This window comes from Stegastes partitus, unplaced genomic scaffold (assembly GCF_000690725.1).
Source record: "Stegastes partitus isolate 25-593 unplaced genomic scaffold, Stegastes_partitus-1.0.2 Scaffold47, whole genome shotgun sequence".
In the NCBI taxonomy this organism is placed as follows: Eukaryota; Metazoa; Chordata; class Actinopteri; family Pomacentridae; genus Stegastes; species Stegastes partitus.
Window position 1 is genome coordinate 814,297 of NW_007577778.1, and position 14,378 is coordinate 828,674.

Consider the following 14,378-nt stretch of genomic DNA (forward strand, 5'->3'; position numbering starts at 1 on the left):
AAATCATTTCCATGGCACTGACTATTGCTCAGTAAGGTATGGTCAATCATTAAAAAACAGAGAGAACACACCACCTGGCTAAAGCAGACCTTCCTTAGCCACCGTAGACACTGTGTCTCTGTATTATTAGCACCAGTGGCCTCTGTAGCCTGGGGAGCTACAGGGATCCAAAGCTCAGATGGGAGACAGGGTGCATATAGCAACTGTTGCCTGGGTGCTTCAGCACTAGCAGCCCAATGGCACACACGCAAAGAGAAAGCCACTGTTGAAAAAATCTCACATGACACTTGGACCAGCATTTGCTAGAAGGCATGTGAGAGACTGAAACAAAGGAGAAGGAGGCTCTGCAGTCTGTTGAGTTTTATGGCCTCTATGCATAAAATACACCAGCACAAAGACACCATTATAGAGCTGGAACAAATAAACAACCTGCACAAAGAAGAAATAAACATTCTGACCTGGGAGGAAATTTGCAAGTGAATACAGACTTTGCAACAAAACAAAATTATTGTGTGTTTAGACAGCCATGATGTTTCTGAAGTTTCAGGTTTTTGTGTTTGAGTAAATAAACAACATAAGTTCACAACCCTGGATCAGCTGTCATCCTGGTTTTGAAAATCGGGAAAATGTTAGTTGGAGTGCTGTCAAAAAAGTCTTCACACTGTGGTATTTAGGGCTACAGCTAATCATTGCTTTCATTAACAGTTAATTAGACAATTACTTTCTTAATTACATAAAACAAAAAGTTAAAAATGTTACAGCCAGATCTGACAATAACAAAAACACTATGAAGTTTCAGATTTAGGAAGCTGGAACTATCCTGTGTTTGTCATTCTTATTCAGGAAATGGCTGATATAATCAATATAACTGTGAAGAACGATCTGTATGCATCCTGTCCAGGTTTCTGGATGCTACCTGTAGAGGAACCAAGTGACGAGTGGAAAAGCCGAACTGTTTCTATGTGTACTTGAGCGGTTACAGAATGCTGGCTTCCCAACATGTACACATGTACACTGGAACAAGTTAAGCCAACAGCTTAACTTCATTGCCATTCATTTAGGGTTAGCAGTTACCATCAACCGGGCAAACTGCATGCAGTAATCAGTAACCAGGGGACCAATATCTATCACACATACAAGCATATGCAGAACCAGAACAGTTTCATGTCAACTTCACATCAGGAATTTAATTAGAACTGCAACAAATCATGTCCTATAAACACACTCACGGTGGATGGTGAGGTGAGGTCGCAAACAGGGTTGGGCCTAAGTTTCCATTTGCTAAGTAGGCTTCATTTAGATTCGGCTTATCAAGTCCTGAACACTTTTCATTCATGCTGGTGTATGAATAGTTGTTACTGTGTATAAAGCAGCGCTGATGTGTGTGCAGTGGCAGTGTGGGAGTGATGAGGTAGCCCTGGTTAGCCCTGGTTAGCCCTGGTTGGCCCTGGTTAGCCCTGAGTTAGCCCTGGTTAGCCTCAAAGCTAACAAAGGCTTTGGCCCAAGAGAAGTTCTCTCTGCTTCCTGAAAACAGTCTGGACAACAGAGCAAAGTCCAACAGAGTACTGAACCTACTGAATATCTGCTGTTTCCTGTCTGTTATCCTGCTCAGTCGTTACTGAGCTGCATACAGGAGGATACAGGAGGATGCTGTGGTAACATATGAACAGAAACTGTTTGTCTCTTCTTTGACAGTGAACACAACACGCAGACTTTCACTAACTATACTGCATATCAGGGCTCATTGCTGCCAATTGAAGTAACTTTACTCATTAAACTAACATTTCCGTCTTTATAGCATCATTTCAGTGCAACTGCAGCAATGTGCTGCTGCTGCTTCTAGTACACACCAGGAGAGACTCACTTCACACATCAGACCTAGTAGTCTACATCACCACCTCCATGAAAGGAGATTTACGGTCAGACTGTGGCTGTGAATCCTCGCTGCTTTAATTCAGTGTTTGTTTCCCTTTGTAGTCAGAAATAGGTTGTGAAGGAGAAAATACTGAGATCCATTACTCAAATAAAAGTACTACTACCACACTGTAAAAGTCATACAGTGAAGATGTTACTTAAAGTAAAAGTATCTCAATACAATCAGGAAAATGTACTATGGTAGTAAAAAGAAAGCAAAAGAATGTCTCAGGTGCTGGTTATACATAGCACAGTATGTTACATTATTATTATACATGCATTATTGTTGGAGCTGAACTTTACTGTTGACGAAATTCTGGCCAAATGCAACTCTAAGAAGCAGAATCATAAAGAACTAGAATCAGAATTGTTAAAATAAAAATGACAGCCAACCCTGGTCTCACATGACTCCATCAGTATCTGTTCACACAATGTAAAGGCCATATTAAGTTACATGTGGTTCATAGCATAGGTTGTATATGGCAACAAATGGCACAACAAGACTTACATTCACTGGAGATTATGATGGAGAACTTGGTCCCCTAAAAACACAGCTGTTCTACTGTGGGAGTACTACCAAGTACTATGTCTGAAATCAATTCTATGCAGTACCCAGAAACGTTTATGTTAAACATCCCAGTCTGACAGAGTTTTAGAAAAACTCAAAACAAACTTGGGAGTTTTTTCTTGAAAACAAGGTATTTGAATAAAAAAATATGAACTCAAGGGGAACTCCCTAGCTTTGCTGCAGACCTTTTATAACATGTTATGGTCCTCAAGGTAACGCTTTGCTGTCATGGAGAATGTCTCAATGGCAAGTAAGCACAAACAAAATCTATAACACAACTGCTGCTGATAAAAAACACTGTAAGATGCTCTTAAAACCTAAAAAAAAAATAGTCGCTTGATTTTTTGTTTATTTAGCTAGGTCATTATCGTCACACACCTGGAGCTATTCTAAGTGCACCCTTGGACACAGTTGAAGGATTGTGCTCTGAAATACATGAGGTGATAACTGCATGCTACATACAAACTTAAATTGGGTTTTATGTGTGCAGTATATTTACCATGGAACATGTACAAAGAAAAAAACAAAGAATACTTAAAAATTCCTGCATGTAGGCTGAATTTTTAAGTGTCGATTGAGCTACTGTCCTACACTACACTAGAGTCAACAGCACCACCAGCATGTGTGAAATAAGCGTATTACCACATCAGCCCCAGCAGCCTCTGTTTTTTTAAAACAAACATGTTGTTGACAACAATCATGTGGTCACTGCACTAAGCAATTTATGAAACGGAATCCTCCAAGCGGACTTATACTTCTATAAAACTAGGACAACAACTAAACCGATGCATATCTGCAGATGCCCATGTGTGCATCCACAAACGAGTACAACTATGACTCAAGTATGAGCAGAAAAGTATATTATGATACTAAACATAGAAAAAATGTCTCCTGTCATTGTTATAGAGTATGTTATATTATTTGAGTATTACTGATTACATAGGTCATATCTGGCTGCCCCACTCAGTCTCAGAGTTATTAAAATACAGACGATACCCAACCCAAGATATAACCAGCGTTTTTTGCAAAAACTGAACCACAACTATAAAACAGCAGTAAGCATCACAGCTGGCATTTCATATTTTATTTGAAAATGACATAAGGGCTTAGTGTTGTTGAGCACAGTTTTTGCAAGTTATTACACAGTCTTAAGCCAAAATATGCATCAAGCCCGCACTTCAATAAAATCTGCATAGCAAGTCTGTACAATCAAGTGAAACAATGATATTGAACATGAGCTAATCACTACCAATTTTAAAGCTCAATATTTTTAAACCACTCAGCACACCCACAGAACCCTGAAAATCCAAAGTGATGCAGCACATACATGTATGGTTTGTGCTCATAACTGCAAGGTCATCAAGCACTCTTTACACCAGATGATTAAAAATAATTAGACTGAAATGTGACGCTCTCCAGTGAAAAGCAGAAGGTTTGTCCAAACGGCCGCTGTAGAACCTCTTTCAAGGTGGCTTTTGAGGAAGAAAGTAGTGCCTGCTCCATGGTAGGTAGTTTTGAGCAGCCCTGAAAAACTGCTATGTGGGGCTCAATGCTGATTGGTAGATCTTGGAGATAACCAGAAGCACCATGTTTCTGCCCTCTTCATCTTCACCATTAGCAATGAAAAATGATCCCTGGGCTAACAAAACAAACCTTGCTTCCAACTTGCTCATAGAACTGAACTTCCATTCAATAAGTACTATTTGTTGTTGTTTTGTGTGATTGGACTAAATGTTGTGGTCAAAGCTGTTGAATCTACACCCCAAAAGAAGCGAAAAGGGCAGATTACAGTGTCTGAACCTGTAACACCTGTACGCAAATCATAGTGTGTGACATCGACAAATATCTTAATGTCCACAAGAATTCTCACCTTGACTCTTTAGTGTAGTTTTCAGTGTTTTCTAGCTGGTTTGAGTTTTTCTACTGTTGTTCCCATCTCTCTATGGTCACTTGGAGTCTCTGTGTAGTGATTTTGCATGTTCTGTGGTTTTATCTGGCTGTTCAGAGCCTCTTTGGGGTTGTTTTGTGTCTTAATTTGGTCATTTAGCATACGACTGTGGTTGTTTTGCATTGCTTTGGAGCCCATTGATTAACTTTTCAACAAGAAATGTAATCAGTCACTTGGTGTTTAAGGCTCTGGTCCAAGGGCTCCATACACTCTGCCAATACTCTTTCCATGTTACACTGGGACACATTCAGACTTAACCCCTGAGTTCTGTTAGTTCATCTATGCTTTCTTGACTTACGGGCATGGCTCTGGTGAGGACGTTAGTATTTTCAGGGTCTCCCTGCTGGTGGAGGAGCCCACAGCTGTTGGTGCACCGTGGTGTGGAGCCTACCTGATTTTGTAGTTCGGTAAGGTGTGCTTCTTCTTGATGACCCGTTTCAGCTGGTTGACGATGATGGAGGTGAGTTGAGGAAGCGGCCTTCCTTCGAACTGGGACTTCACCTCAAAGTCCACCAGCGGGTCCTCCAGGAAGGAGAAGGACCAATGGGAGAAGGGCATGCGCGTGAACTGCAGCCTGAGCCGGCCCACCACGCGCCTCATCTTGACGAACAGGTAGGCAGACTTCCCGAACACCAGCTCCACGTCGATGGCCAGGTGGAAGCCGCCATTGTATTCGAGGTCCACCTCAAAGTTGAGCTCCTCGGGCATGCCGTCCTCGTTCAAATGCGCCGGCTTCAGAGGTCTGGCCGTCTTAAAGACGGGCAGAGAATTGCCCAGGGAGATATCTCTGAGACTGAGTCCCTCCAGGAGCCGACCCGCCGTCTTGGTCTGCAGCAGCTCCTCAAATTCCACCTTAATCTTTTTGGTGAGCCAGTGTCTGACGACAGGGGTGTCTCGGAGCTCCCTGAACAAGAACAGAAAGATAGCATTTAGGAAATTGCACGTCTCGGCTTTGGCCGCATCACTGGGCTCGCTTTGAGAAGGCGGTGGCGGCTGTTGTTTGGGGCTGCCGCCGCTGACAGCCGCCTCCTGCTGCCTGCCGGACACGGCCTCTTGCTGTTTGGATGCAGCAGATGGTGTGCTGTCCTGTTGCTGCTGGCCTGCTTCTGCATGTTGGGTATTAAAGTAATCCTTCAACGCGTTATCAGGCACTACTTTGACATACTGCACTGTCCTGCCTACGGGCTCGGGGCTCCTCCGGTATATCAGCAGGAACTGTAATATCAACGTAAGGACTGCTCCGGAGAACGCGGAAATCAGTATTAAGTAAATCATTTCGAGCAGCTGCCCTGACGCCGTCTCGGACTCAATGTGTCTTCATAACCAAACGTTTAGCCGCGGTAACAAAGCAAGTTCCACCTGGTCGCTCTCAAAGCTGCCATATCATCTGCTTCTTTCCTGAGCTTTAGACTCCTCACCTGATTGGACGAACGGCTTACGTCGCCGTGCGTAATGACGGAGACAGAATGTGTTTCTTTTGATGCGTTCAATGCGTGTCGGATTTTACACCTGCCCACTAAGAAAACCAGTCTAAATTGACCTTTGCATTTAAATTCGCGACTGAATGTTGTTGACTTTGTGTTTACTTTCTCCTGCAGTTTGTGCTTTGTTCTCTCTTGGGTATTTCTGACTCTGGAGCTGTACAGGTCTGACCTGCAGTCTACTGTACCAAACAGTCTGTCTGGTGTTTCTGATCTATTGTTTGTTTGTTTCTCCATTATGGTTTCCCTTCCCTTTGCCCTCACCCCAACTGGTTGAGGCAGATGTTTGTTCTCCGTAGTTGTCGGAGTTGTCTTCCTCTTAAAAGGACGTGTTTCCTCTTCACCATAGCAAATATACATAAGAAAAAAAAGAGCATTAGAGGGAGAAAAAAAATCCTGGGAATCCTTGAATTTATTTGTTTCATGTATATTTAACAATGCTATAGGGTATTAGCCTTAATATTTCCTAATACAGTCACTTCAAGTTGTAATTTCTACAGTTTCTGTGGGGTTTTAATCCTTTTCACTCAGACAAATTCACATTCTAAATTACACTGCCTCAATATTTAAACTTGTTAGTCTAGTTAGTCATTTATCTTATTTCTCTATTGGAAAACACTCAACTGCTGTTTCTTCAACTGTGCCATATGGATAACAGTGACTTGACTTGACATTGGACAGGAATGAACAGGACACATGATCCATTATCAAAAACAGACTTGTCTGGTTTTAAACAGTCTAAAATAATCCAGCTCATTTAAAAGACATGTTTTTATGTGGTGTTTTGTTGTTTTTGCTTTGTTTTGGGGGGGTTGATGATACACAGTGCTGAGGACATATTACAGGTACAACAAATTCCGATTACTACTACATGCATAGTTATTTAGTAATGAGCTGTTCCTTATTATCTGACCATATAACTTAGATATCATAGTTCCATTAATGAGAAACTTCTCATTATTATACAATAGCACATGCTGTCATTAAGAAGGATGCAACTGTTGATGGCCTTTTTTAATGGATGCAACCACTTTATTACTGAATTATGTGCATAGTCAGTATTTGATGCAGTGTACAAGATTTACCCTTAAGCCTTAATTTGGCAGAGAACTCTAAATCTGAAAAAAATGCATTCCACATCGATATGCTGTGAGTAAAAGACCTGGTGTTTCAACATTTCCTCAACAGCTTATTCACCTGCAGTGAAACATATTGATTTGTGAGTACCGTATCCCTCTGTGCAGCGGTCAGCACTGCGGCGTCACAGCTAACGAGGTTTCAGGTTCAAACTGCGGTTTGTGTGGAGCTTTTCTATGTGAATTTAGCATGTTATCCCTGTTTGCGCATGGGACCTTTCCTGTAGTCCGAAGACTTGCATGGGAGGTTAATTTGTGAATCTAAATTGGTTGTAGGTGAGAGTGTGCACATGCGTCTGTTTCTTTGGTTTAGCGCTGCATTGGACTGGTGATCTGTCTGGAAGTACCTGCCTCTCACTCAGTGTTAGCTGGAAAGACTCCAGACCCCCATGACCCTCCTTTGGATAAAGCAGGTATAGCTACTGGATGGATAGTGTCCCTCCACAGCATGAACATCATCAACATAGCAATTGAATAGGCATATGTTCAGACCCTCTTACACCCCATCTAGAGAAAAGGATGCCTCTTATCCACCGCTCTAGAATTTTACCAGGAGACACTGACCCCCATAGGGAATAGTCTGAGCCCTGAACTGCGGTTGTGTGAAAGAATAATTGCAAAGGCGAAGACAAAGCAGTTAATCACATCACAGAGGACATCATTGATCAGGTTCTGGAAGATAGCTTTTGTCAAACCAAAGGCTGGTTTCCATTCATCTCCTTTTTTATAACATACAAGGTGACATGCATTATACAGGTCCAGTCTGGAGAAGATGGAGGCTGTTTGAAGGGGGGTGAAAGCAGAACAGATCAAGAAATCAGGCACACAAGCATATATCAGAAAACTAGAACTTGGCCTGGACTGAACTGACTGGTGTCTAGCTCAGCAAAGTGGCACTGAATGATGGTGTGAGCCAGGCCTTTATGGAGCATAGTGCTGATTGAAGTCAGGTGGGGAGACCTGCTGCACAGATGTCCTCGCTCCTGATCACTAGACTAGACACACAATCACATTGACAGAGAGGAAGAGGAAAGGGGAAGGACAGGCCAGAGTGCTGATACTCACATTGCACACATTTGTTAAATATAAAAAAAGACATCTCCACAGTCTCTTCTACAACCTGCCACACTGAACAGAATTGTAAGTAAATACACTGCTCAAAGAAATAACGGGAACAGTAAAATAACACATCCTAGATCTCAATGAATGAAATATTCCAGTTGAGAATTTTTGTTCATTACATAGTGGAATGCATTGAGAACAAAATAACATAAAAATGATCAATGTAAATCAAAGTTATTGTCCCATGGAGGTCTGGATTTGGAATCATAATCAAAACAAAAGTGGAAAATCACATTACAGGCTGATCCAACTTCAGTGGAAATTCCTCAAGACAAGTCAAAATGAGGTTCAGTAGTGTGTGTGGCCTCCACATGCCTGTATGACCTCCCAACAACGCATGGGCATGCTCCTGATGAGGCGGTGGATGTTCTCCTGAAGGATCTCCTCCCAGACCTGGATTAAAGCATCAGTCAACTCCTGGACAGTCTGTGGTGGATGGAACAAGACATGATGTCCCAGATGTGCTCAGTTGGATTCAGGTCTGGGGAATGGGCAGGCCAGTCCATAGCATCAATGCCTTCATCATGCAGGAACTGCTGACACACTTCAGCCACATGAGGCCGAACATAGCCACGCATCAGAAGGAACCCAGGGCCCACTGCACCAGCATATGGTCTCACAATGGGTCTGAAGATCTCATCCCGGTACCTGATGGCAGTCAGGGTACCTCTGTCCAGCCCATGGAGGGCTGTGCGGCCCTCCAAAGAAATGCCTCCCCACACAATTACTGACCCACCGCCAAACCAGTCATGCTGGAGGATGCTGCAGGCAGCAGAACGTTCTCCACGGCGTCTCCAGACTCTGTCACATGTGTTCAGTGTGAACCTGCTCTCATCCGTGAAGAGCACAGGGTGCCAATGGCCAATCTTGGTGTTCTCTGGCAAATGCCAATCTCCCTGCATGGTGTTGGGCTGTAAGCACAAGCCCCACTTGTGGATGTCAGGCCCGTCATACCACCCTCATGGAGTCTGTTTCTGACAGTTTGAGCAGAAACATGCATATTAGTGGTCTGCTGGAGGTCATTCTGCAGGGCTCTGGCAGTGCTCCTCCTGTTTCTCCTGCACAAAGGAGGAGGTAGCGGTCCTGCTGCTGGGTTGTTGCCCTCCTACGTCCCCCTCCACGTCTCCTGGTTTACTGGCCTGTCTCCTGGTATCTCCTCCAGGCTCTGGACACTGTGCTGAGAGACACAGCAAACCTTTTTGCCATTGATGCGCCATCCTGGATGAGCTGCACTACCTCAGCAACTTCTGTGGGTTGTAGACACCACCTCATGCTTCCTCTAGGGGTGAGAGCACTGCCAAAATGCAAAAGTGACCAAAATATCAGCCAGAAAAGATGAGAACAGAGACATGGTCTGTGGTCACTACCTGCAGAACCACTCCTTTATGGGGGTTGTTCTGCTACCTGCCTCTCATTTCCACCTGTTGTCTGTTTCATTTGCACAACAGCAGGTGAAACTGATTCACAGTCAGTGTTGCTTCCTAACTGGACAGGTTGATTTCACAGAAGTGTGACTGACTTGGCGTTACATTGTGTTGTTTACGTGTTCCCTTTATTCTTTTGAGCAGTGTACATACTAGAAGTTGTCATAAACACTGTTCTGCTCATCTGACAGAGTTCCTAAAATACAGTGGTGGGTTATGATGGAATAATGGACAGATGATGCAGCGTCATATTTAACTGATGTCGCTTTAAAACAACAGCACCAAGGCGAGGATGTCTCAATTTGTTTAATAATTCCTCGTCACTTCCTCTGCTCACATCTCTGGAGGGAGAGACTACAACATGAGGACAGGAGTCGAGGAGAGGAATCCAGCATGTGAAATCAATGCAATAAGATGAGGGGCTTGCATTTTCTACATGTTGCGTTTCAGTGACAGTCCAGCAGAGGGCTCTACTCTCTAGCTTTCTCTTGTTTTCTTGTTGAAGCTGTTGTCTGTTGCCTTCCCTTCCTTAGTGCATGCAGGTCCCTCTCCTTCAGAGGGGATTACATTGACTTACATTTGTTTCTTGGTAACTTACCCAAACCTTAGCCACTACCTACCTAAACCCAACCTCACCCTAACCTTAAACCAAGTCTTTACCTTAACATGTAATGCTTTATGTTATGGGGATTCATCTTTATGCTAAGAAAAGGGAGACGGGACCCACAATGTGACAGGGCATAGTAAACAGAATAGAACCATCACAACGCACACACATGCACACACAATCAAAGTATTCTGACACCTTCACTTTCTGCATACTTTGTTGCGCTGTAGATTTCACATATTTAATATTTCCCCATCAATCTACACCCAGTAACCCATAGTGACAAAGTGAAACTTGTTTTTAGACATTTGTGCAAATTATTAGCAATTTAAAAAAAAAAAGTTAGATCTTTCATTTTCACAGTTATACAGACCCTTATTTCAATATTTTGAAAAAATGGCTTGGACAGCAGCTATAGCTACCGGTCTTGTTGGGTAAGTCTCTACAGGCTTTGCATACATGGATTTTGGCAGTTTATGCCATTCTTCCTGGAGAATCTTCTCAGGCTCTGCCCAGTTGAATGGGAAGTGCTGAGATGTTTGTCTACCAGAAAGTTCTCTGATCTCTGTAAAGGACATCTGAAGGTCTGAAGCTTTGTTGGAATAATAATTTCCTAAATAATCTGGTCAATGTAGTTTCTAAACACTGTCTCAAACTGGAGCTAACAGTTCATCCGTCAGGGTCTATTTTTAACAGCAGGATGGTAAATGTGAGATTGAGTGCCAGTGTTCTTGGTGATGAAAGAATGTCACCTGTTGCATCAGTGTGGCTCACTACTTGTTTTTGTTTTATTTTTATTTTTACTGAATAAGCTTTTTATGAGGAATAAAGAACTAATAAAAAATAGGAAAATTTTATTCTGATTTAATGTCAGACAGTGAGAGAATTGTTTATTTTTTAAAATCTTTTTATACAGTGTATGTAAACTTCTGGTTTCAATGGTATGAGTTCTTTGAGGAGTGGTTTACCAGCTGGCTTGAAATAAGCCAGGAAATGTCCCAACAAGTTACTGATTACAGAGCACACACAGAAACCAATGGAGCACATTTTACAAAATTTTTAAAACTTTTAAAAATTAAAAAAAAAACATTGGAAGTGAAGCAGGCCCTTTTAGTACAATAAATTGCTCATTCGTTGCTATCCAATAATTCACACTCACCTCTTAGTTACTTTCAGACTTGCCTCCCCGTTTTCTTTGTGTTTCCTTTCTTATCTGGCCTTTTTACTTTCAACGTTTTGCATTACTCATGTATTTGACTTATTTGATTGGTAAACATGTTCATGTCCCTTTGAATAATGCAACTCCTCTAATTGTACTAACTATTGGATAAAAGAGGGCCAGAAAAGCACAAACAACAGACAATTCTGTATATTCATGAAGGTATCACACAGAAATGTAACCACAAAGTGACAGGAAGGCACCTGTTTGGTGTCGAGGCATCTTGCAGCTGAGTCACTACGACTCAAAACCTCCAGATCTAACCACAAGAGCAAGGTGGTATTGTTTCAGCTCATCTGTGTATGTGTGTGTGTGTGTGTGTGTGTCTGTGTCTGTGTCTGTGTGTATGTGTGTTTGAGTGTGTCATCATGGTACAAGATTTACTTAGTTGGAACTACAATAAAAGCAGTTCCAGTACTTTGACAAGTGTTTATATGTCTGTCTGTCTGTCTGTCTGTCTGTCTGTGTGTCTGTCTGTCTGCTGCCTACCAATGGACAGATTTTGTTTGTCTAATCTGACACAACTGTGCAAGGTGTGCCATGAAACACTACAGGTGTGGAGCTGGGATCAAAGCGTTGAAGAAGGGTGTGGTCCGACAGATGCGACTGAGTACTCATGGGTAGAACTGTCAGCTCTGTTGGGCTCCCATGGTGCCTAGATAAATATACTGTCAATCATGTGCTCCGTCTCACATGGCTGTCCTGTCAGACTGAGTGTGGTCAGACACTGGGTTCCATAAGTCACTGCCTGGAGGTCTGCTGGAGCACAGCAACATACAGTTCCTGACCCCAAGCTCAACATTCAAGACTCAAGATTAATATCAAGCTTACATCCGCTAAATATTGACTCAAAGGATTACGCCGATGTTTGTTTGTGATATTTCTCACCATAGCAGACGTACACACGGTTATTTACATGAGGAGGGAAATATGCCTTCAGCGAAACAGAGGATCCTTAAAGAAAGTCAAAGGTGTTTGCAGTATTTTGATTCTTATGTCATACGCTGTTTTCTACAACTTCATGTAACAAACAGAGCGAGACAGCTGGGGCTCTAAAAGATAGTCAGAAAATGATTAAAGGCAAACTATATAATTTGCCAATTTTATGGCAATCCATCCGATATTTGTTGATGCAATATGTGGAGAGTTGTATTTCTTACTTTCTTCAAAGTCAGAGATTTGAATATATTTCCTTCGTATATGGTGACATTGTCTTTAAATTGCATGACTTGGGTCAAACGTTTTGGGTTTCCTTCCACAACCTTCTCACTGTAGTTTGCTAAATTTTAGGCCCATTCCTCCTGACAGAACTGGTATAACTGAGTCAGGTTTGTAAACTGCCCACAAGTTTTCTACGGTATTGAGATCAGGGCTTTGTGATGGCCACTCCAAAACATTGACTTTGTTGTCCTGAAGCCTCTGTAACTAATTTGGCCACATGTTTAGGGTCATTGTCCATTTGAAGACCCATTTGGCCCAAGCTTTAATTTCCTGGCTGATAGACATGTTGTTTCAATATTTCCACATAATATTCTTTCCTCATGATGTCATCTATTTTGTGAAGTGCATCAGTCCCTCCTGCAGCAAAACACCCCCACAACATGATGCTACCACCCCCATACTTCACAGTTGGGATGGTGTTCTCAGGCTTTTTTTTTTTGTAACGGTGGTCATTATGGCCAAACAGTTCAGTTTTCGTGTCATCAGACTACAGGACATGTCTCCAGAAATGAAGGTCTTTGTCTCTGTGTGCATTTGCAAACTGTAATCTGACTTTTTTATGTTGCTTTTTGGAGAAATGTCTTCTTCCTCTCTGAGTAGCCTTTCAGCTCATGTCGGTACAGGACTGGTTTCACTGTGGATAATGATACTCTCTTATCCGCCTCAGCAGCATCTTCACAAGGTGTTCTGCTTTTGTTCTGAGGTTGATATGCACATTTCACACCACAACAGGTTCATCTCTGGGACACAGAACCCATCTCCTTCCTGAGCGATATGATGACTAAACATGGTGTTTATACTTGTGTATAATTGTTTGAACAGATGAACGTGGAACCTTCAGGCATCTGGAAATTGTACCCAAGGATGAAGCAGATTTGTGGAGGTCCACAATTCTCTTCCTGATATCTTGACTGATTTCTTTAGATTTCCCCATGTTGTCGCAAAAGGAAGCAGTGTGTTTGAGGTGTGCCTTAAAATACATCCACAGGTGTGCCTGCACTTAACTTAGATGTTGTCAGTTAAGCTATCAAAAGCTTCCAAAGCCATGACATCATTACCGAGCATTCCCAAATAGAAGAAAGTAATAAAAAGCTCTCTCTCATTATTCTGGCAACTGTTGCCTCGCAGCAAGATGGTCACCGGTCCGTGTCCTGGTGGAGTTTGCATGTTCTCCCCGTGCAGCGTGGGTTCTCTCCGGGTTCTCTGGCTTCCTCCCACACAGTCCAAAAACATGCTGAGGTTAATTGGTGATTCTAAATTGTCCGCAGGTGTGAATGTGAGTGTGCTTGGTTGTCTGTCGATAAGTGTAGCCCTGTGATAGACTGGTGACCTGTCCAGGGTGTCCCCTACCTTCACCCTAAGTCAGTTGGGATAGACTCCAGCCCCCCCACAACCCTAATGAGGATTAAGCGGTGTATAGATGATGGATGGATGGATAGTTCTTTTTGCATGTAGTCTAAGGTTACAAGTGGTTACATTTTCACTCACAGAAAAAGAGATAAATATCACATGGATTAAACTTTCATCAAATATATTCCCCGCACTGCTGTTTGTACCTGTATGTTTCTTGTAATAAATAAATAAATAAATAAATAAATAAATAAAGGGAACTTTTAAAAAACAAACAAACAAACAAAAAAACATAGCGATACAGAAAAGGCCATGGAGATTGTTCTTTGTCGGTTTACAGTCATTTTTTCTAAATAATGTGGTTTTAGTTGAAGTTTAAATAACTATC

The 14,378-nt window shown here is 42.3% G+C and overlaps 1 protein-coding gene across 1 annotated transcript in view; it reads right to left on the bottom strand.

Annotated features, from left to right (window-relative positions):
- Positions 1 to 5,828, bottom strand: part of pdzd8 (PDZ domain containing 8) — a 51,622-nt gene extending 45,794 nt beyond the window's left edge. Inside the window, exon 1 of the mRNA XM_008306814.1 lies at positions 4,822 to 5,828. Coding sequence (XP_008305036.1) covers positions 4,822 to 5,705 — 884 coding nt within the window. The 5' untranslated portion in view covers positions 5,706 to 5,828. The remainder of the gene's footprint in view (positions 1 to 4,821) is intronic.
- Positions 5,829 to 14,378: the final 8,550 nt, after the last annotated feature.